Consider the following 23,315-nt stretch of genomic DNA (forward strand, 5'->3'; position numbering starts at 1 on the left):
ACTTCTGATGCAGTGCTGTTTCTCAAGAAACATAGGTATGTCATTCTCGGGCAATAGAATAACCCTGTGCTACAGCAGAAGCAAGATGAAATTCAACTTTTTGTTTCAGGTGGGGCCGGGTGCTAAGCTACTGTGGGACAGTCAACCGTTTTGTAAGATAGCTGCCTGGTATGCACTATCATTTGCACGTTTATTATACTGGAATAGTTTTGGTACTTATGGAAACGGACAAGTAACCCAAAATGGAGTGTAAACCCCCAAATCTAAAAACTCCACCTTTTCAGTTGCTTAGACCAAAAGTCTTAGAGTGATCCTTGATTTCTCTCTTTATCTAATATCCAACATCCCACCCATCAGCAAATACTGTTCAATCTTCAAATTACGTCCAGAATTTAACTACTTCTTGTCACCTTCACCATTAACACCCTAGAGGAAGGTACCATCATCTCTCAGCTGCGTTAAAATCTCCTCTTAACCATCTCCTGTCTTCAGTCTGTGTTCTCCCACAATCTATTTTCAACAGAGCAGCAAAAATGATCACTTTAGGTCAGATAACATCCTGCCTCTGCTCAAAATGAGATTTTTCCACTCACTCAGAGGAAATGCCAAGTTCTCACAATGGTCTTCAAGGCTCTGTATGGTCCAGCACACTTTGTCTCTTTGACTTTACCTCCTGCAATCTCCACCTCTTTCAATCCACTCCAGCATCAGTGTCCTTCTTGCTATTCCTAGAAGCTCACATATTTTTTCTAAGTGGAATTTTATTTTCCAACAGAACAAGAGACAAACAGCTGACTTTGGCTTTCTTTCTGGGAGCCCCCTAATCACATACATTCAGAAGAGTCAGAAGTGGCAGCCCTAAGCCACTCTCAGGGCAAGTGCTTTCTGCTCTGCTCCAAGGCTTATGGGGTTAGAGGTCAAATATCAAGTCCAGCCTGCCATAGATTTGTGGCTGGGTATCTGTGCATAGTTTCCTTAAGAAGCTGTGCACCCATCTTCGTTGGGCGAATGAGCATGTGAGCACATGAATGAGGAAAAGAGTAATCTCAAATGCATCAGAATAAACCTCAGGGCTGAATTTTAACAACCTTCCTGCTTCCTAGGTGTATTTTCTAGCTTATGCTTCCCCATCAAGAGTTTGTTGACTGCCTACTACCTAAGCTGCACACTAGAATCAAACAGATAGCGCTTGAAAAATGACTGTGGGACTGGAAAAGACAGAACCCAAGGGAAGATCGTGTCATCATAAAAATGTTTTATTAGTCAAACATATTTACATTTCTTGGTCAATGATCTCTAAATGTGTGCCTGTTTTTTTCATTTATACAACTTAATCCTGGTAGATTCTATCACAAGAATACAGCAGCATGCATGATCTCATTGGTCCTTTGCAGTTTTTTTTTATTAAATAATGTGAGTTTAATAAAGTTAGAAAACTTTATTAAGTTTTACCCATTCTTACTGCAGGATAATCATTCTTGTCATATTGGTGGCCCTTACAGCGAACTACACCCTCCTCATCACCCGCAGTGAACTTCTTCTCATTCTCTTAACTGATTTGTTTAAACTTTCCAAACTCCAAAAGGCGGATGTGAAATTGGACATTCACTCTAACCATTTTATTTGGTGGAAAGTTGGAGACAGACATATTTCTATTTCAGCAGGGAACATTTACAGTCCTAAACTTAAAACAACTACATTAAAGAACTTTATACAATGTCCTAAAAGCATCTAAATATCAAACTTCTATTAGCCTCCTACAGAACTGGATGCCTTTCTCTTGATATATAAAAATAATTAACTTGGGACATTAAGTTGACAAAATAATTTTGCTGATCTGAGCCAAAGTTTTCCTTAATACGTTAGTCATCACCTTGGCCTTTGCATTTGAACTGGGGGAAGGCTTTTTCATGAAGTACTTAGAACTGCTAAGGAGAATAATTGTGCCTCTGGCTTTTGCTATTACATTTTCTCCAGGTTGGGAGAAACTAGAGAAGTGTACTAAATTATTCAGAGAAAGTGAGTCTACAAGGCTTGATTCTGTTAGCATTAGACAATGCCCACATGTGGATCAACAGGGACTGTGGGCTGGCAGACTTTTGCTCTAAGATGGCTGCTTTCCCCAACATGTGGCAATCACCTGATACAGCACAATTGTTCTTAAACATGAAAGAGTTGTGCTGTAGAAATAGATCTCCAACTTGTTAAAGTTTATATCCAGGCTGTTTTCAGTTGGGATTGATGTGCCAAAGTGGGAGAAAGGCACCAAGAAGGATGTTTTTCAAGGCAGGAAACAGGAATATCAACCAGGAGCCCACCATGTTTGACGAGGGAAATATATTTATCATTTCAACAAACAAATGTGCCCATTAGAATCAGAATCTGGAGGAAAGTAGTATACATTGTGGTTTCAATATATCATAGTAAACAGTTGCCTTGTAATAAAGCCAGTTCAAGATGAGATTTTGTTCACTTACTTTTTGAACAAACCTCACAGTTTCATCTAGATTGTGCCCCAGAACTTGAACTGGTTCCTTGAGTACTTCATGCATGTAACTACATTATTTGTGCCTTTGACAAACCAAATCTATAATGACACCAGTCTTTCTTCTTCACTGCTTTAAAACAACAGGCTAACCACATAAGCCCATATTCTTAATGCACACAACTGCATAACCACTCCATTGATGCCTGAAAAGTAACTCACTTAGCATTCAGTCAGAACAAAGAAAGAAAACGAGATTTCACTTAGCCTCGTTGAGGATGTGTTTTTACTTGTCGATAGTGTTCAAGCCTTATTCTCTTCTGGCCAGTCTCCAACACAACCTGCCCTTCCTGCCTGTTGCCATTTGTCCTAATGTATATCACACTTGAGAGGTTTTTTTTTTTTATTTCAATGTGGAATTTTAGTTTCCTGCTTAGAAAAACAAAAACAATGTCTGCCAGCAATAGAATATTTGAAATTCTGTCCAGCAACGAGATTTGGGCATGACAAAATCAGCAACTATAACGATGCATGTTTTAATAGCATTTTAGCATTGTTTCCACATACACATTTTATAAATAAATTATACTTGTGTTTCTTAACTTCTAAAAGCTCTTGTTCTCAAAAAAAAAAAAAGCTTTATATAGAGAAGTATTTTCCCCTTTTAACAATTGCCTGTTTATGGCTTTGAAGGAGAAAAAAACTAAAGAAGCTACAAAGCTAAAACTGTTAAGCATAGATGAGAAGGGGATAATGATAGTATCTTTGTTATAGAGTTACTAAGGATTAAAAGAGATAATCCACATTAAGCATTAGAACAAGGCATGACAGTAATTGCACAATATGAGTTATAATCATTATCATCATTCCCATCAACATCTGTGGGAACAAGCTCAGAATGTCCTTATTTTTCCATTAAAATTTCCTCCATAGATTCTTTCTAAGTGCAGTGTTAGCATATTCAGTCTATAGGAAAGACAACTCAAATGTTTCATGACTATGCCCTGTTTTCTGACATATTTTTTGTTATCGTTTTACATATTGATCGGATGAAACATCTGGCATTTATTATTTAAAGGAAGAAACTAAATAAATACTTTAAATGTCAAACACAGCCAGGGACTACAGGTTAAACCTCTGTGGCAAGGCTTCCACAGATAAAGCAATATTCTTTTCAGTTTGGCTCCGTCTGGCCAGTTGTACCTGACAGCTGCTCTTTGGGTTTGCAGAATGTAATCTTGGAGAGGGCTGAAATAGGTGCCTTCCTAGGACCCTGCGTTGCTGTTTGGTGGTAGTTCAGATAAATGCTAGTGAGGGGAGAACCTTAAACTTTGGGTTGATAATCACCCAGGTATCTAGTCACCACATAAAATTTTCCAAAGCTCTTCACCTTAAAAGGATCATGACAAGCGAACGACATTTCTGTAACTTACAGTTATCATTTAAAGAAGCATATATCTCAGTATCTTTTAAAATCTGATGTCAGGATTTGGTAAAGGCTCTGGGAAATAAAAATTAAATTCATGTCAAGGAAGAAAAAGATAAACATTTCAGGAAATGTGATTATTTACTTTATTTCTTATTCCTGGCCTGGTTTCTGTATGCATGCATAGTCTTAATATGAGAGCAATGAATTTGCTCCTAAACACAGGCTGCTGGGTACACTCAGAGTGACCCATTAACCCTTCTGTTTTGGAAATGCCCTCTTTGTGAGATGTGCCATGTTTCCCATTTTAAACAACTCAACAGATACTTGCATTTTATATTTTAAATTAGTGCAAAACAAATAATGTTACTTCTGCACACTGGGGAAAGGGATTACACTGCCAACGCTTATCACTAATGAGGCACCTCTGACCCATTCAGGGTCGCAGATCTCCTTCCCTGAGCAACTCCAGCCCTGTACCCCACTTGTTGCCTTATCATTGAAAGGGGTTCATAAAAACCCAAGACCCAGGCCCTAATCTTGGTCTCTTGATACTTCTGCTAACAACCAATAGCCCAGTGAGTTACGGAAAGACAACCAAGTTGTGCATCTTAACTTGTTTTGCAATATGCTATTTTCTTGTCCCCGGATGAATTTACCTCTTTCAGATTTTCCCAGTTGGAACAAAATCTTTAACCTCACAGAGACAGTGGTCTAAAGGACTAAAATACCCATGTTACCAGCAGCCACTTAGAAGGAGAATATTATTTTATCATGAATAGTCACTTAAATAATGCTGCTTATGAACACATAAAATGGGGTCTTTATATAAAATAAGAGTTCAATAAATACTTGTTGAATAAATGAATGAAACAATGAACATTTGATTTAAAAATTGATGAATTGCTAAATGTGTGTATAAATCTTTCCATACCTGGACCAGAATGAAGTTTTTACAAGGTACAATTCAATTATGAGCCCTGTGAGGACACAATGATGTCATGATCTTTTTCTGTTATACATAGTTTCCCAAGAAGGCTACATTTAAATGAACACAATAAAAAGTGTACCAACTGAATCAAATTATATAAATTATACAAGATTAAGTTTTATAGCTTTAATTAGACACACAGTAACTTTTTAGAAGTATATCTCCTCCAAAAAATTCATTTTAAAGATAAAAACAAAACAAAAATGAAAAGCTTATTTATGAAAAATTTATGCACCCTGGGGAAAATATAACTTTGCCTTGGGATATTGAGATTTTTCTAGAAATGCAAACATCTGCAGCTCCATTTTACCTGCCAGGTAAAAATGCACCCTGACTTTTACCTGGCATTACCTTTTGTCTTAGACTCTTTGCTAAATAAATGAGCATATGCTAGGATGAAAAGTCTTATTCTGAAAAAATTATTATTATTATTCGGTCCCCATTGACAGAAAAGAGTAAAGAAGGATTGCTTCAAGAGCCAAACCCTGATTGGCTCTGAGAGACTACCTTTCTCATCTTAAATATTCTTTCCCCAGTGATTCAGAGTGTTTACTCTCTTTATAGCACTACTAATTAGGAAGTTACTAATAAGGAAAAGTGGCAAATCTTTATGACTGCAATTTCTACCACCCATTTGCTGTATCCCAGGGGATTGTGTGTCCACTTTAAATAGAAAAGGCTAAAGCAATTGTTAGAAAGTTTCAAAGAGAAACCTCCTCCCCAGCATACACTTTGACTAAAATCATTTTGGACCCAAATGATCTCAGTACCTGCTTCAGGGTTCCAAGTCAATGTCCAGGTGTAAGCCTGTCTTTGTGGACAGACAGCTTAGGCTGGTCTGCTAGAAGCTGGCAATGGGACAGCAATGTAAAAATTGTGAATGTGCCCACATGCCTGGAAAATTAGAGTATCCAATTTTCTATTTGTTAAGCAGAAAATATTTCTGACCAAATTTGGTGGAATATGTATGCCAACAATTTCTCTTAATAATAGAGGATAAAAATAGATTTAAATGGAGCAGAACACTAGAAGAGTGTTTTGGAGTAGAGGTAACTGCCACATTCAGTGGAAGTTTGGGATCAGCTAGCAAAACCATCAGGGTGGCAGAGAGATCATTGTTATGGAAAACCTTCCCATGCCAGATACCAAGGGAGGAGGGAAGCCTTTTCATTCTCCCACATTCTGAAGCTCATGAGAACTGAGTGGATACATGGTGTTCCACTGTGAAACGTGGCAAATGGCTGAGCTGATTTTTCACATGAGAAAAAAAAAAATTAGAAACATACAGGTATCTCCTACTGTTTTCAAAGAGTTTGAGTAAATCTTTCAACCTTAACAAATGGAACAGCTTACACATCTGTGAAGCTGATCTGTCCTTTTCTTGCAGGTTTCAGGTTAATATGGCTACATGTCATTCACCCTTCCCAATGACACATATTGTCTGCAAACGTCTCCATCACTTAGGGTAGGGAACTGTAAAATCAGAACACATTCCTAACTACCAGAGAGAATAGTTTCAATCAGCTACTGTTATACAGCAGCATAACTACTTTCACGACCAGAAGACAATAAGAACTGGAGGAAAATTCTCGGTGAACAGCTTGAGATTGGGCAACAGAGGTCAGAATTAGCCATATTTCTCTTTATGACTCAGGGCTCTAGAGATTATTATTATGTGTATATATGTATATATACATACATAAATAATAACTACAAACACTTATTAATTAGACCCTGTTGAATTCCATTTAAAATGTGGTAGCTGGAGTACTAAGGAATAGAGAAGCAAAATTAAAAGGGAAGAGAGATTTTCTGAGAGCCAGATACATAATCATAGATTAAACTAAACCATGCAGTATCCTTGCCTTTTAGTAGTGAGTTCAGTTATGTGTCTCATTTTTATTGAGGGAAGACAATGGGAAAGCTCAAAGACAAGGAATTCCTTAAAAGACTATGTCCTGATATCAGGTCATGATGAAATTTACAAACAGAAATTATTATTAAACACGCTAGATAAAATTGAACAATTGTTATCTAAACTGGCCATCGAGGTAGACAGTCTCTGAGATGCTGCTGGGAGCTATCAGTTCTTCCCAACACTAGATCATTTCAATAAATGTGACCCAATTTCATTGAACACCACTGTTGAACCACCGATAGGTTAGTTGAAATTCACTCAAAGAATAGTGAAGTGTAGAGAATTCCTTCTCTTCCAATTAATCAATCTTGAGAAAAGAAAAAGTAATTCTATTGATAAAATTATCTGCTCCTGGGCTATCTGTTCTAACCACAACCTTCTCCATGTTTCCTCCTCTCAAAGTCTCCTTGTCTGGGCTATTTTCACTTGCATTTGCAGACATGCTCTTCCCACACTCAGGAGAGAGGAAAGGGGGCTCCTGGGGTTCATCTGTATGAGGAAGAAGGATAAAACTGCTAAAAGGGCCTTGATGATGGAGTTTGGCACTATTTTTGTTCACATGTTCAACATTCTCAAGAAACAACTAAAAAAAATTACATGAAGCCTAACACCTTGTCTCCAGCCTTAGCCCAAATAACTTTATTTTCATTTTCTTTTTTTTAGGCTAAAATGTTATTGAAAACAAACGTTTCTCAACGAGCTGCTTCAGAACAATATAACGTATTATGAAGCTCCGTACACTTTACACGTTCTTGCAATCTTGACAGGACAAAATAAGTCCTCAACTTTTTCCTTTGAATTTTGAAACTGAAACCATTTTCTTCCTTTTCGAGACTCCTGCATCAAGACCAGGCGGTTTGGAAGAAACCGTGTAAAAAGTGCATGAGAAGTGAGCATGGAAGACACGGAAATAGGATGCGTCTGGGGCTGAAGGTAGCATTGACTCAGCGAAGGCTCTCACTTTGCTTCCGTGGTCCCTGCTGGGGCAGCCAGCGTCAGGCCAGGCCAACCGACACAGCAGAATGAAGGGCTGTACAGTGGGTCCTCATGAAACATGCTACTAAGAAAAGGTGCAATGAGAACCAAGTCCCTGTGCATTCTTAGTCACAATGGTGGGCAGAAGAACCCATACAATTCCTCCCTTTGGTATTAAATAACAGTTTTTAAAAAGCTTTTTAGAAACAAAGCAAAATACATGGTGGGACTGGAAATGTTAACCATCCCAGGTTAGTTGTCCACTGAAATAAGTCTCATCCCTAGTCATAAATAAATAATCTCTTTCCTGGTCTGACTTCCATGCCAGGATCAATATCTCTTAACATCTTACTTATTTTATTACTGCTTTTGGTTTTCTGGGACTGATTGAAAGTTGCTCAGAGGAAATCTTTGGTTTTGCTTAAGTGTCCGTGACATTTAATCATGACTTTCCTTGCAGTTTAATTCCAACCAGTCAATCAGTTAATCCACTTCGATTGATTCTGGGCTCTCGGTTATTGGCTTGCACTCATTGGGCATCCGTTGGTGTCGGCTCAGCTGGGTGGCCTGCGTGAAGCTCCTCTCACACCTCTCGCACCTGGTGGAGGCAAGAGAGAAAATTGAGACCAGGGAGCGGGGCCTGCATGGTGATGGGCTTCCTCTCATCCTGCCTAATCAGAACAGACACTCCAAAGTGGCTTCAGATTTTACCGGCTCAAGAGGTTTAATTGGTGGCTCCTTCCAAGGCCTGGACGCCTGTGATGGGACAAAGCCCGTCTGGTGCAGAACAGAGGGCTCTGTCAATAGGCAGGGGAAGGTGATTTCTCCAGAGAGCCCTGTCCTGCTGCAGCTCTGATCACTGTCAGTTCAAATAGATAAAGAACAAAAAGAGATTTTTAGGAGTGAGCCATCAAAGAAGCAGCTTGTCTGCAGTTTTCTGCTCTGTAACCCCAAAGAGAAATTGATGACAAATAGAATTTCACCTACTGCTAATTTACAATAGGGAATTCTACTCCCTTCAGAACAGCAGCCAAAGAGAGCACATCTTAGAATTTGGAAACTAGAGGAAGCAATGCGTTAGATTGCAGTGACTATGAGGGGCAGTCGGCATGGTCACTGCTTTTTTGCAAAAGCTGGTTACAGTGTTATGGCCCAACCAAACTTAGGGTTAAAACAATTTATAAAACTAGAATTTGCAGTGGCACAGTGGAAAGGATGTACATATGGGCTAGAATTAAGGGCAGTATGTCTGATGAGGAGAAAACATCACACTGCAAGATTTATCTCTTCTTTTTAACTTAAAGGAGAAACAACAACAATAAAAGACTGTAATCTGGAGACCTTGAGTTCCTCCCTATCTCCCATGTCCATATCTTCCAAACAACCTTCACGTATGAGCTTGGTGGCTACTCAATCTACAAAAAGCAGAACACACACTCAAAATTTAGTGGGAGCCTGTCGTTTTTCTGTGCGTGTTGTCCCTGGCTGATTGTCTGTGATTGCGTGTGTAAATACACACACCCACAGATGAACTGTGGCAGCTGGCTGGGCACCGATAGTGACTTCTCCATCACCACCTTACTTACCTGGGCTGCCTAGAGCACGGACCCAGCATCTAATACAGCTCAGAGGCCACCTCAGCCACCTCAATGCCCTTTCCTCAAACCTCTGAAGAAAAAGATATTCAAGAAGAGCTACAGACAATTGTCCCACTTTTAAATAATGCAACCCCCAGTTTGTGAGCCCCTGCACTATGAAAGCTGCAGCGAAAGCCACCATGACATAGTCCCCATGCCTTATCACAGACAAGAAAGCCACAAGCCCTGTTATCTGTTAGGCATTCCTCTCTTTCTCCTCTTTAGTAAATTATATTAAGAGCCCTGTCATGGAAATAAGTACCTATAAAATAGGACACATCCATCCACTCTGGGAATTCTTGCATGTTTTTGAACATGGGGAGGCAGGAGCTTGACTTCGCATTTGGATTTTTCAGGGCTCCTGCACCAGCGGAGTGTGTCAGGGGGGGAAGAAGTTGTGTTTCTTTGATTGTCTTTCGGGGAATATTTTTAGCAGCCTTTTCCACTGTTAAAAACTGCACTGTGATCTTGACAAATGTATAATGTCAGCTTTAATGTATCAGACCTATCAGCTCAATGAAAATAACTCAGAAGTATTGATCACCTAATGATTTTTGGTGTATTCATTAACGTCCGTGGGCAGCTCATCCCCTCTCCAGAGCTCCTGGAGCGCTGATGACACGTTAGCGAACTGCTGATTGTTTATTAGAAAACTGATTAGTTACTGGATTAGTGTGTCAAAATATACTACCTTTCACTGCTTGACAAACTTTCAAATTATTATATTCCTTTTTTTTATCTTGAAGCTCTAGAATCAATTTCAAAGAGAGTAGAATAGCTTGAACAATTATGAGGAATGAAAATGTACCTGGGTCATGGTTTTGCATTTCTAATCCTGTGTATTAGAATATGAGGAATACATGAGTTGGCAGTTTAGTGCTTCATATAAGGCAGAAGTGTATGTCTATATTTTATTTTAGACATACTATATGTCTATATATGATGTAATAATATTTTAACATCCAGATTGGATGTTAAAGAGAAAAATACATTTTTCTCAAGTGTTTGCCTAAATGCACTGCGGATATTTACAAACGGAACAATTTGTTGTAATAGTCAGAAACTTTGCCTAATATATAGGGTACATAAGAAAAGTATTCCAGAAAAATCATTTCTAGAGCCAGCTGCACACCAAGTGTGAGTAAAAATACAAGCAGATGTGTATAAATTACCTTAATTTAGATCCTTTTCTCGGGGATTTCTCCTTCTTGAGGAAAGAAGGCTACTAGAAATAATATCTATGTTGTTTGGGAATGACAAGAATACAATTTATATATTTGAGGAAGTCAGAGCTAGCCATAAAAATACTTTTTTAAAATAAGAGAAGGACTTCAGTTTTATGTTCATTATCTTACATTTTAGAGCAATCTCTTCTACAAAATATTTTCATAGTTTAATGAAACTCATCTCAACAGAACTGACTCAACAGAAGTCAGAGCCAGACTTCACCCGGTTGGCATCTAAACTAACCCTGAATTACAATCCCTGATGACTGACTGGCTGGGGCATCTCTAAGCCTGGACTTCGTGCAGTGTAACAGAATGAGAAGGAAGAAAAGATGCAGGTAATGCGTCAGGAGGGAGAAGCGCCCTTGCACTCAGGGCCTTCGTTGTGCCTTGCCTTAGCATAGGTGCTGATGCCACAGCCTTGACGGGAGTAACTCAGGAACAATGAAGTGGAAAATCTACCAAGTACTTCAGCAAAAAGAAATTCCTCATTGTGAGGAGTTTCTTTCTATTACAACATTGTGAGCATTTTAATTAGACTTGATTACCTCTAAAGTTTGAGATCATTCTTTGCTTGCTATGATGGTTGACTGGATTATACGTACAAGGAGCTTAACAAAGCGATGTAAAGTTCTGTTACCACAGAAAATCTGCAACAAGCTTTCTGTGCCTCTATGATATGCCACAATATACTTTTTGAATTGAACCAAACTGCACAGGGCTTTGCATGTATGACATGTTCAATGCATATTTACTGATTTGCTTCTTGGATTTGCTTTAATTTTGCCTAGATCTTGTTCAAATATTAGATGTCCTTTGGAATTTCCTTTGATTTTTTTCATACTGAGCCAAACTCCATTTTCTTGACGCAAGAACATAGCGATGAATGATTCTCCCTGCTTCTAACAATAATGAAGGACCCCTCCTAAGGAGAATTCTGGCCTGTTCTCAGTTTCTCAGGTTCAGAAAGCCAAGCTTCAGGCAGCTCACACAGATCCTCTCCGGCAGAGCGAGCAGCCCACTGAAATGTCAAGACACTCTGTTGAGTAGGAAGGAGGACAGAGTCCTTGCTGCGAAGAATAATTTTTAGACTGCCAACTAACTTCCTTATTTCCTTCCTTCCTGCCTGCCTGCAATAAAATGCTTGGCCATTGCTGCTGAATGAGAACTTGGTTTTGCTCCTTGTTTTCCACGACTTCCAGTATCACAGAGCAGATTGAAAGCCAAGACCTTCAATGTGATCTTCTGATTTTTATTTTTCGTACATGCTCCTTTATCTTACAAATCCTAAGTCTACAGCCTAGGGTAGCTGCTGACAGGCCCATCACCTACCTAGAACCTGGGAGATGGAATCTTTCAGTGGAATTTCAGCCAATCAGATATGAGGCAAAGCCTGGAATGAAACTCTGACCTCTTCATGCCAAATCTTCTGCAGCCTTTTTTGGATGGCAGTAATCTTGATATGCCTTCAAAAACCACTTCTCAGCAGAAGATTTTAGAAGTTGGAAAGGGCTTTCTCTGACATGGCAGGCTCAATCTCAGCTCAACCCTGAGAATTCTGTAAAGGCTCCTGAGCCCTGAGTGGGTGGGACAATTTGGGGACTGAGCCATCTGGGGCATCTATTTGGAAGCTCCCCAAGACATACAATTGAGGGCTGTGTGCCTTTACAAGATTCTTCTCCTTCTTTGTAACATTGTTTAAGCCAATACCCATTAGTTGAAGTAGTAAAATTAACTGTTGTAAAGAAACCCATTTTATTGACTAATTTGCAAAAAAAAAGATTTCTTAAAATGTTTGTTTTATAAGCTTGTAAAAGGATATCTTCATAATATTTACAAATGTCCATGGGATGAATATCCATGAGCTATGGTTGGAAGATTCCCAAAATTCCCTTGGGATAGATCAATTCTGAAAGACCTGGTTGTATACACTAAAGGATTTAACTTTCCATTTCCTAGAAGATGTTTAAATCTTGCACTTTCAAAATAAGCATGCACTCAGCTCTCCCCTGGGAATATCTATTTGATAAATTAAAAAAAAAAAAAAAAACTACAGCATGTGGCTGTCTAGATAAGAGTAGGAACAGAAAGAACTAAAACATATACACAGAATTTAAGCCAACAGCCTTGGTTGTTTCCTTTTTTTTCCAGATGAAAGTAGGTATGATTACAAAAAATACTTTTGGAAAAGGAAAACTACAATCATCAAAGCCCTTCAAATATTAATCTGATGAATTAAAATTAAGTTAAAATGGTAATTCTATTGGAAACATGACAAAAACAGATGTTAAGGGGAAAAAACTGAGTGGAGTCAACAAGGTTACACATAAGTAACACCTTAACATTAATAGAAATCTATTTCCCATTTTGACCCTGAAACCTCTTCAATTAATTACTAAAATCTATTTACACAGCAACAAGATAAGAATCAATCTGATTCCTGGCACTGTATTTGTCTGGCTGCCCTTTCTAATATAAGGGGCCAGAAGGATCCTGAACCCTCCTGTATCTCTGCTTTCGAAAACCTCTCTTGCTCAAAGGCACAGGCAACATGCCACTCATTGTCAACACCCTCCTCCAGAGCAGTGGTGAAGCCAGAATCTAGGAACCCTATGGGGCTCAGGCCTGAGAGCAATGACAAAGTCCACTAAGTAGTATACAAGCACTGGTGATAGGGAACGCCTAGGACGGTGGTAGCCCATGCAGCTCCTTAGGGTGAATTAGAAAAAGATGCCCTCTTTGGGCTATTGCAGCCTCAGGGGGCACAACATGGTTGGCATAGTGCAGACTGGATTTTAGGCCCCATCCTGCCCCCTTAGCCAGATGCTCTTATGCAGTGAACAAGCTGCACCTATGTACTGCAACAAAAATTATCACTATTTTCATTATTAATACCATAAATTAAACTATGTTGGAGAATAGTTAAGAATGCTGAATAAAGTAACTAATTATTGAGGAGAAGAGGGACAATCACCATCTTTTATGAGCTTCTCCCTTCACTGGCAGACAGAGAGGAAGGCAGGACCCAGACCACAGGACTCTGTTTCCCGAGCCGAGCCTGGCCTTAGGCTGAGCACAAAGTGTGCCACGACAGCAGGTCTGGATGGAAAATCCTGGGTAATGAGGCTCCACGAAGACTTCTTGGCTGAGGCTGAGCAAGGGGATTAGTCTCCTACTGCCTGAATCATTTCCTCTCTTGCTTGATCTTGTCCCACAGAAGGTACATAAGGGGGTAACTCTATGCTCTTTTAATTCTGCTTCTCAAACAGAAAAAGCCAGTATAGCAAATGAGTGAAGAGAGCTGTAAGAGGGTTGAACTGAAAAGAGTTCATTACACAGACCATAAAAACTGCTCTGAGAACACCAATCAACCATGTATGCTGGATCACACTCTCAGGCCTTTCCACCTGCTGTTTGGACTGCCAGAAATACCTTCCCCCATGCCCCGTATGTCTAGAAAGCTCCTACTCATCCTTCAAAACACATCTGAAACATCATCTCCACCAGACAGCATTGATGACTCCATTTCTGTGCTACTGTGAAACATCATACATACATGTCCTACTTTTGTACTGTTGTACTTTTCACCCTATAATACATTTACTAATTGGGCTTCCCCTTAGACTATGAAGTTTTCAAAGATGGAGAAAAGGAGGAACGGCTAAATCTCATTCACCTTTGTATCTCCTGTACCTAGCAGGGTGCCTAGCACAAAAGTACATACTTAGTAAATACTTGCTGAATGAATGAACACATATATAACTGAATGAGTAAACGAATGAATGAGTGAACAAGTGAATGAACAGACCATCTTGCATGATTCAGATGTCCACCATTCGGATGAGTGTGCCATGTGTAGAAACACACTCTCTTGCTCAGATGCCATTACCTTGCCAAAACCCTTAGAATTCAACTCCATCTCTTTCCAAATTCCCTGAATCCTCAATAAGTCAATGTACTCTGGATTTGGTTTTGTTTTTCTTTTTTCACCAACATGGTAATTCTAAAGTCCGAAGTATTCACTGAAAAGTCACAAGTTGGCTGCTATAATAGGTTCAAACTCTAACACATAGGGAAGAGGAGGATATATTTCATCAGAATCCTGAAGGGTTCAAGTTCTCCAAGAGGAGATTATTCTGATGTTCTAAATTTGTGGTCACCTTTCTGATGATCATAAGGCTTGCTGATGGTCACAGGAGCTCTGTGTGGCTCCTAGATAAAATTCCAGAAGCACAGATCATCAGGAACTGAAAAAAATATATTAAAATTATTTACTCCTACCTCCTTATTTTAATGAGGAGAAAACAGACCCAGAAGATCCGTCTCATGACCAAGGTTGGAAACTTGAGCCAGGACCAGTGCGTAGGTTTCCTGACTTCATTTTTCAAATGTCAGCCACTAAACAAGCAGATTCGTTTGCAGCCTGGACACTGGCCTTCCAAGCAGCCTTTGCCAGCTGGCTAAGCTGGGCAGCACTGTGCTGATGCATCTGCTGGCTCTTGGGAAAGGCTAAGAGAAAGAGAGGGTGGAGGGTTAGCCGCTACTTACTTGAAGGGCTTTTCTCCAGTGTGGGTTCGGATGTGGTTGTTGAGGGTGGTGGCCCCGGCAAAGGCACGACCACAGTAGCCGCACTTAAAAGGCCGGTCACTAGAGTGAGTGACCACGTGGTTCCTCAGTTCTGAAGGTTGGGAAAAGGACTGGGAGCAGTGGCCGCATTGGTAGGGTCTGAAACAAATAAACAGACTGCCTGGTCATTATTTTCTGCATTGGTCAGTGGAAGTCAGAATCCTATGACAAGGGACCAAAACTTTTTGGTGACATCTTTTCAGTTTCTAAGACAGGGCATAGAGTTTTGGCCACTGGATTCCCACTACTTTACTTGTTGCCACAGGAACAAAATTTACAGAGCTGCTGAGACACATCAATTCCCAAATGAATATCCCTTTCCAGTACTAATTATACCACTTTGGAAACCCCTAAGTTCTTATTTTTATCTTCCTCCAGGCGAATGTTAGGGTAGTTTTGTAAGCAGTGAAAGTACAGACTTCATTAAGCAGACTGTTACAAAAGAAAATATAGAATTTTCTCTTATGCTTCCATGGCACTTTTCTCTTTTCAAAGTGCTTTAAAATCAGTTATCCAATTTAATCTTCACAATAATCCCCTGGGACAGAGAAAGCAGTTGCTATTATCTCTGTCAGTTCAGAAAACTGAGGATAAACTGTTCTCCCAGGACACAAGCTCTTGATACTAAGGCCATTTGCTAGGATGTTTGGACCTTATTCTAAGTACCAGGTAAACATGCAGGCAAGTCAGCAAGTTACATGCGTGTTTTAATAGATATTAAACTGTGGTGGACTTACAGCATAATCATTGGTATTGCACAGATGAACACAGATGTACACCCAGATGTGTCTCTTTGTCAAAGATATCCTGACTTCTACCTATTTTTTCCTCCTCCAAATACTTATCCACCAGATCTTTCTCTTGAACATCACCTCCCCATTTGAATCCGGCAGCAAGGCATGATTTATAGCAGCACAGAAATGATGGGATGTCCTACTCTTGCAGAAGGATGACTCTGATTCAAAAGCAAATGGAAGGAAGTGGTGACAAATACCTGATAATTAGCAAGATTATCAGAGCACATTCTTCCCAGTTCACGAGAAGTAAATCAATTTTTGGTTTTCATAGAATAGATTAAAATTCTGTCTTCTCTACCGAAGTTCTTCTGCTTACTTAAGCAGAATCTGGTGAGTGATATAAAACCCGGGGAGTCTTCCCTATTTGAAGCTATTTCATATCATTCCTTGACAGGGTTCTCACTTGTTTATCAACATTTTTGTTCAGATAATTAATAATCTGTCGTGAGGGATATGAACAGCATTCACTAAGCCCTGGCTTGTGAGCCAGACATTTCTGGCTGCATCTAGAAACCAATGGTGAACGCAGACTTAATTGCTCAACCTTTAACAAATGCATAAGCTCCAATGACCAGAAACCAAAATGAAGGGCTAGGAGACAATGATGACCGAGCATGTACAACAATTCAATTAAGTGCAAAATAAAGTGTACCCTCTCATTTGTCAAGTGAACTGCTTAATTGTGGCTACTTGCCTCACTGAACACAAATACTATTATTTTACCAGGCTTCAGCACACTGAGCCCTGATTGTAGAATTTTTTAGCTTGATTAATAGCCCAGGATTGGTCAATAACTCAATACTATACAATTTTAATTACATACATTTAGAAATCTATCTAACTGCTCTCAAATAAGTTTCAAAGAAATATATAAAAAGCCTTTGTTAAGGAGTTTATCAATCTTGCCAAATTACACATGCATTTTATAATTATAAAATAATCCTTTGAAAGCCATTAAAATTATACATAGATGAAAATGTCCTCCTGCCAAATCTCTTCTTTGTGGTAAATATTAACCTTAAAGCGTTCCTGAAAAAACAGTTCTCTCAGGGTTGAATTTTCTTAAGTGTTATTGAAGATGATAAACAAAATAATATATTAATATATGCTATATCCACTGACAATTGATTTTTCTAATAGTGAAGGGACTATTAACATTTATTAGCCTCTGGTTATCTATTTTTAATAGCTACTGCAATAAACAATAAGCCACTAAATAAAACCAATTAATCTTTTCTTTTTTTTCTAACTCTGCTGTCAAAAGTTGGGGTGATTTATTTCTCACAGTCAGAAGTCAATCCATCCTTTTTATGTTAATAGTTCATGGTGGTAAAGATTTACACACAGGAGAGCAGAAACGACCACAGAGAGGCTTATGTTGAATTCTTATATCAAAGCAACACCAACGGAAGGCAAATCGGATTCTAAAACATCACCTTTGCCTGGCACCGGCTTGAGAGGCATATGCTAGGGATGCAGTGACCTATGGCAGTTGTTAAAACTTTGCAGAACTCAGTTTGACTGAATGGAAGGGGTTAGAACGGGAGAGAGAGGGCCCCTGACTCTGATCAGCTGTGGCATTTGGACAAGCCACTCAACTTCCCTGACCTGTTTTCTCATCTACCTGTTAAGGGGAATGGACTGAAGATGATGATTTCTTGCATCTCACCATGCTTGTTCTTGCTTTCAGGTAATTGACAAATGTGCATCACCCAGGAAATCTGTACAATACACTGCCTCCCACGATACAGCATCACCAATATGATCTCTATTCTCCATCACGTCTACAAGCCAGCTCCCTATACATGGAGCTTTCTATGGTTGTGTGTGTGTGTACATGCTCATTGGAATATGGAAAATCTAAATGCATTGGTAAAAAGTTGAAAATTCAGAGTAAGAAAATCAAGTACCAAAATATAGGACCAAACCTTGTTTTAGTTAATCTCTAAAAGTCAAGCAATATTCCTTCATTCTTAAGTACATTGAAAAATAAGATTTTAGACTACCTGGTCACATTCACCTTTGCAGAGACCGATTCTGTATAGAATTTAGAGCTGAAGGATGTACCTCACCTGCCACTATAATAACAGTGTCTCTTTCAGCCTCAAAATTTATAGAAATTTAGCCCTTAGAAAGTACAGAAGTTACACTGTAAGTAGACAAGTTTCCTCTAAACTCTCTTTTCTTGTATTTTCAATATTTCCTTAAAATATGAATAAAAGAAAATGATCAAAAAGTAATTTTAAAATTGATTATGTGCCTAGGGTTTCATCCAGGGACACAGGAATACATTCAAAAATTAAATCTTCAGGACCAATAGCAGAACTTAGGAAACATTATCATCACAACCCAGGCATCACAACTTCTTTTGGGACAACTGGTCACATGAGTTAAGACTATGTTTGCACATTTCAATTAGCCCACCCTAACTCCACATCTCTCAATATACAGCCGAAGGGCCTTTGGGGCACACAATTAATTGTCATTACTCAGCTTTTTATTCTGACAAATCAACATTCCCATTAATTTTCCAAGGTCTGGTCAAAAGGTAAGACTTATTAAACTTCTGGATATAATCAATTCTGAAGTTCTGCCTCCCTTGATGTTTCATACTCGGAGACACTCATAAGGACTGACGTTCATGAGTGCTGGGTTTAGCTTTACTCTTTCCAGGTTCTCATGACATTGCACAACTAAATGGAAATCTTCTTTATTTTTTTTAATTTTTTGAGACAGGGTCTCACTCTGTTGCCCAGGCTGGAGTACAATGGCGTAATCTAGGCTCACTGCAGCCTCAAACTGCCGTGCTCAAGTGATCCTTCCACCTCTCAGCCTCCTGCGTAGCTGAGACTACAGGCATGTGCCACCATGCCCAGCTAATTTTTATATTTTTTGTAGAGACAGGGTTTCACCAGGTTGCCCAGGCTGGTCTCAAACTCCTGGGCTCAAGTGATCTGCCTGACTTGGCCTCCCAAAGTGCTGGGATTACAGGTGCGAGCCACTGCGCCCAGCCCCAAAATCTCCTTTTTAAAGCACTTTATTCTCTCCAAATCATCACAGACATACAGCACTTCATTCTTCTCAAAGCAAAGGCAATGAGCATGCCTCACAAAGGGATAGTATCTCACAATCACAAGTAATTTATGGCTTTTTTTTTTTTTTTTTTTTTTTTTTTTTTTTTTTTTTTTTTTTTACCATTTGAGATCTTTAGTAGCGTTGTCTAATGATGGAGTGATTCTGTTTCTGAGCTACCCAATACTGGAGCCACGAGCCACATGCAACTGCTGCACACTTCATGTGTGGCTAGTGTGCCTGAGAAACTGAAGTACTATTTTACTTAATTTGGATTAATTTAAATGTAAATAGCTTTGTGTGGCTAGTTCTGACACAGAAATATCCAGCTTGATGAAAAAACAGAAAAGTGCTCCTTATTTAAGAAAGAAATAACTGAAGAACAGAAAACACCTGGGTAGATTTAGTTGGTATATATCAATGCTGGTAAATGTTTAAGCAGAAAGAAGGCAGAGAGACAATCCTGTACATCCCCTGGCACTCCTGGTCACTGGCAGCTCCTTTGCCAAAGATAAACTCCGGTAAAATGTGCAATTAATTTGCTTTTAATCTGTAATTGGTTTGGTGTATACATGGGAAAAGGATGAAACATTCAACAAAATTAAGTATGGTTTGGCTTAAAAATATTAATCCTGCTTTGATTTTTCTTTCATGGCCTCCAGGACAAAACTTGTTCAGTTGGGGCCACATTCTCTCCTTGCTCAACATCAGCCAGCCCAAGTGCAAATCTCCCAAGACTTCAAAGGGAGATTACTTAGGTCACTGCTGGCTGTGTGGAGTGAGAAAAGAAGTTAGTTCTACGTAAGGAGAAAAATATTTCAGGACAGTGACAGAAGGGCAAGACCAAAGAGCCTGAAGAACATCAAAGCTAGAAAGAAGATAACCTTCACACTTGGTGGACAGGGAAGAAGTGGGACATAAGAACACTGATACATTCTAAGAAACTATGATGATGAATTTTCTCCAGGCCCCCCCATCAGAGAGCCCCTTCTAATGTCATTTTAGCCCCTGGTCCCACCATATCTCTTACAAACAATAATACTTAAAACACAAATGTAAATAGGTGACGGTGTGCCCAGGAGGCTGAAGGCAGTCTTGCCCCATGTGGCACAAACAGTCAAAAAGGAGAAAGGAAAAGAAAAGGGATGCAAAATAAAAATAAGCATTATAAAGACACTTTCTGCAGAAAATAAAAGAGAACATACTTGTCAAGAAAACAATCCACTGTGATTGAAGGTTTTGCTTACCCCTTTTTGGAGCATACCCCCCACCACCGTACCGCCCCAATGGAAGTGTTGAGAGTTTCTGCAGCAGAAAAACAGAAGAGAAAAGGGATTTCTAACTCCTGGTACAAGCAAAAGCAAGAAAAGCTACTTTGGCCTAGGCAATAAGCTTATGCAAAACCCCAAATGTTTATCAAGTCCCTGAACAAAATTCTGGTTGATTTAGATTCCAGCAGCTTCTTGTCTTCGAATTTATTCAGGAAAAGAAAAAGTCAGTAGCCTGGCAAAAAGGAGGAAGATTTTCGGTTTTGCTTGTTTGACAGAACAAAATCAAGAAATAATAATTCCGTGGCTCCTGTACCCTCATGGGTGTGTTTTTTGTCTTTAGTGCTGATTTTTACTTTGCCAGGTCAGACAGATTTTTTTTTTTTTTAATGTGTTAAATGTGAATAATGCAGCGGTTAAAAAAAAAAAAAAAAGTGAGGCTGGGATCCCTGAGCATCTACGGATTTCTTTCCTTTTTATCAAGGCATAGACTTTTGATGGTACCTCACATGAAAAAGCTCATGAATATAGACACAAAGTCTGTTTGGATGGAGGTTCAAATATCTGGGGTTTCATGGCCAAATATTCAGTCCATTGAATAAAAAAATCATTTGGACCTCAGATTCAAGGGCCTGTTTCAAATTTGGACTTGTTTGAAACTCTAACTTGTTTTACCTTCTGATTTTGTCTCCTATGTCCCCCTTTCTTGCCTTTCTTGTACCTGGTTCTAGCAAGATTTTCCTATCAAAATAAAAGCTTTTGAGTTTTTTGAACAAGGGAAATGCTTTCTAACTATTCAGCCTTTTCACTGTAAATGGCTGAATGGGCATATACGGCTAAAGACTAAAGGCCAGCTGATCTATGGAATCAATCACTAAAGAATATATGCATGGGGTTGAGCATCCCAAATATGAAAATCCAAAATGCTCCAAAATCCAAAATTTTATGAACAGCAACATGATGCTCAAAGGAAATGCTCACTGATGCATTTCAGATTTCAGATTTTCAGATTTGGCATGCTAACCCAGTGAATATAATGCAAACATCCCAAATCCAAAACAACCCAAAATCAAAAAACTCTTCTGGTCCCAAGAATTTTGGACAAGGGATACTCAACCTGTATTCAGCAGTTGTAATCCACGTGGATAATAACCATAAACAGGTTCCAAACATAGCTACTGTCAGGAACAAATTTGATGTTCCATTATAGTTCTGTATATTTTTCCATTTAGTAATTCACCCATGTGGTTAAGAAATTATGGAGAGTATCTTTTACCTCCAAACTTTCTGGTACAAACAGAGAGCATCCTGGGTTCTGGAACAGAAAGGAGCCATTCCAGCCCTTTATACTAAAAGCAAATTATGGATCTAGAATGAAACTAGGGGGTCCAAGTGACTGGGTATCTCCCTCTATTTCCCCTTATCTTCAACAATCAACACAGATGTGATGATGTAATTCAAGCATCTCCTCATCATTACTAAGAAACATTGTACTTTTTTACTTTGCTTATAAAGGAACTGATCTTTTGAAGTAATTTTTTATTTTAACTTACTGAAGAATGATGGTGAACACCTCTCAAGTCTTTACCAACAAAGTGCAGGGAAGGAACCCACTGCTTCAGTAATTTAATCCTACTCTGGCACCTTCCAGATAACAAGCCCGTTACTTCACCTCATCTGGAGAGGCTGGCAATTCCACACTTGGACATCTGAATCAAATAGGCCCATCAGAGTCCATGATAAGACAGGAGTCTCATGCCGCCTAGATTTTTGCCAATAACTCTAAATTAGCTTGGAATCAGTACAGACCTAACAATCTCCCACTGAAATGTATTTTGAATATGTAAGCATTCTAGTTTTTCAGGTACTTTTTCTGATAATAGACATAAGTATATTACAAATTATGACTATTATTTTACAGGACAGACATCAAAACACATACATACATACATACATACATACATATATATATATATATATATATATATATATATATATTTTTTTTTTTTTTTGAGATGGAGTCTCTCTCTGTTGCCCAGGTTGGCATGCAGTGGCGCGATCTTGGCTCACCGCAAGCTCCATCTCATGGATTCATGCCATTCTCCTGCCTCAGCGTCCCGAGTAGCTGGGACTACAGGTGCCCGCCATCACACTTGGCTAACTTTTTGTGTTTTTAGTAGAGACGGGGTTTCACCATGTTAGCCAGGATGGTCTGGATCTCCTGACCTCATGATCCACCTGCCTCAGCCTCCCAAAGTGCTGGGATTACAGGCATGAGCCACCGCACCTGGCCCCACACATATGATTTTCTAAGTGTAACTGAGGTCAGACAAAACAGTCTGTTTCAGTATCTACTTACCATGAAATGGTTTCACTGCTTTATATGGCATTCAGCATAAACTCATCTCATCTCATCCTCAAAGCTAAACGTTGAAAGTTCTACTATCCAGAAATTTTCAACTATTATTTTATTTTACCTGGCATAATTAGTTATTATGACTATAATGAAACTTTGCAAATAATAGATCCAACCACCTGAATTCACTCTATTTAAAAAGCAAGCTTATAATCAGATTTTAATGCATTTTCTGTATTTTAAAGACTACTAAAATGCTTTGCAAACTTAGAAGAGACATATCTTGAGGTTCTACGTATACTTGCAAGGAAGGCAAATTTTAAAAAAAGAAATCCTTTCTAAATGAGGAAAACATTTTCAAACTTTTGTATCACCTCTACACCAACAGTACTAAGATGTGCAGAAGTCTGTTGATATTCTCACCAGGGGGCTCGCCTATTGAAAATAAAGATTGTGAAGACACAGCTGCCTTAACAACCCTAATTAGTGTTTCAACATTAATTAGCTACAGCAATGTTGATGCTAAGCAAGTGGTTTT

General features: G+C 39.0%; 1 protein-coding gene across 1 annotated transcript in view; it reads right to left on the reverse strand.

Moving 5' to 3' along the window:
• Positions 1–1,235: 1,235 nt before the first annotated feature.
• Positions 1,236–23,315, reverse strand: part of PRDM6 (PR/SET domain 6) — a 112,762-nt gene continuing 90,682 nt past the window's right edge. The window contains exons 7-8 of the mRNA XM_030926759.1: positions 15,207–15,383; positions 1,236–8,393 (exon numbers count right to left, since the gene is read on the reverse strand). Of these exons, the coding sequence (XP_030782619.1) occupies positions 8,279–8,393; positions 15,207–15,383 (292 nt within the window). The 3' untranslated portion in view covers positions 1,236–8,278. The remainder of the gene's footprint in view (positions 8,394–15,206; positions 15,384–23,315) is intronic.

This window comes from Rhinopithecus roxellana, chromosome 3 (genome assembly GCF_007565055.1).
Source record: "Rhinopithecus roxellana isolate Shanxi Qingling chromosome 3, ASM756505v1, whole genome shotgun sequence".
In the NCBI taxonomy this organism is placed as follows: domain Eukaryota; kingdom Metazoa; phylum Chordata; class Mammalia; order Primates; family Cercopithecidae; genus Rhinopithecus; species Rhinopithecus roxellana.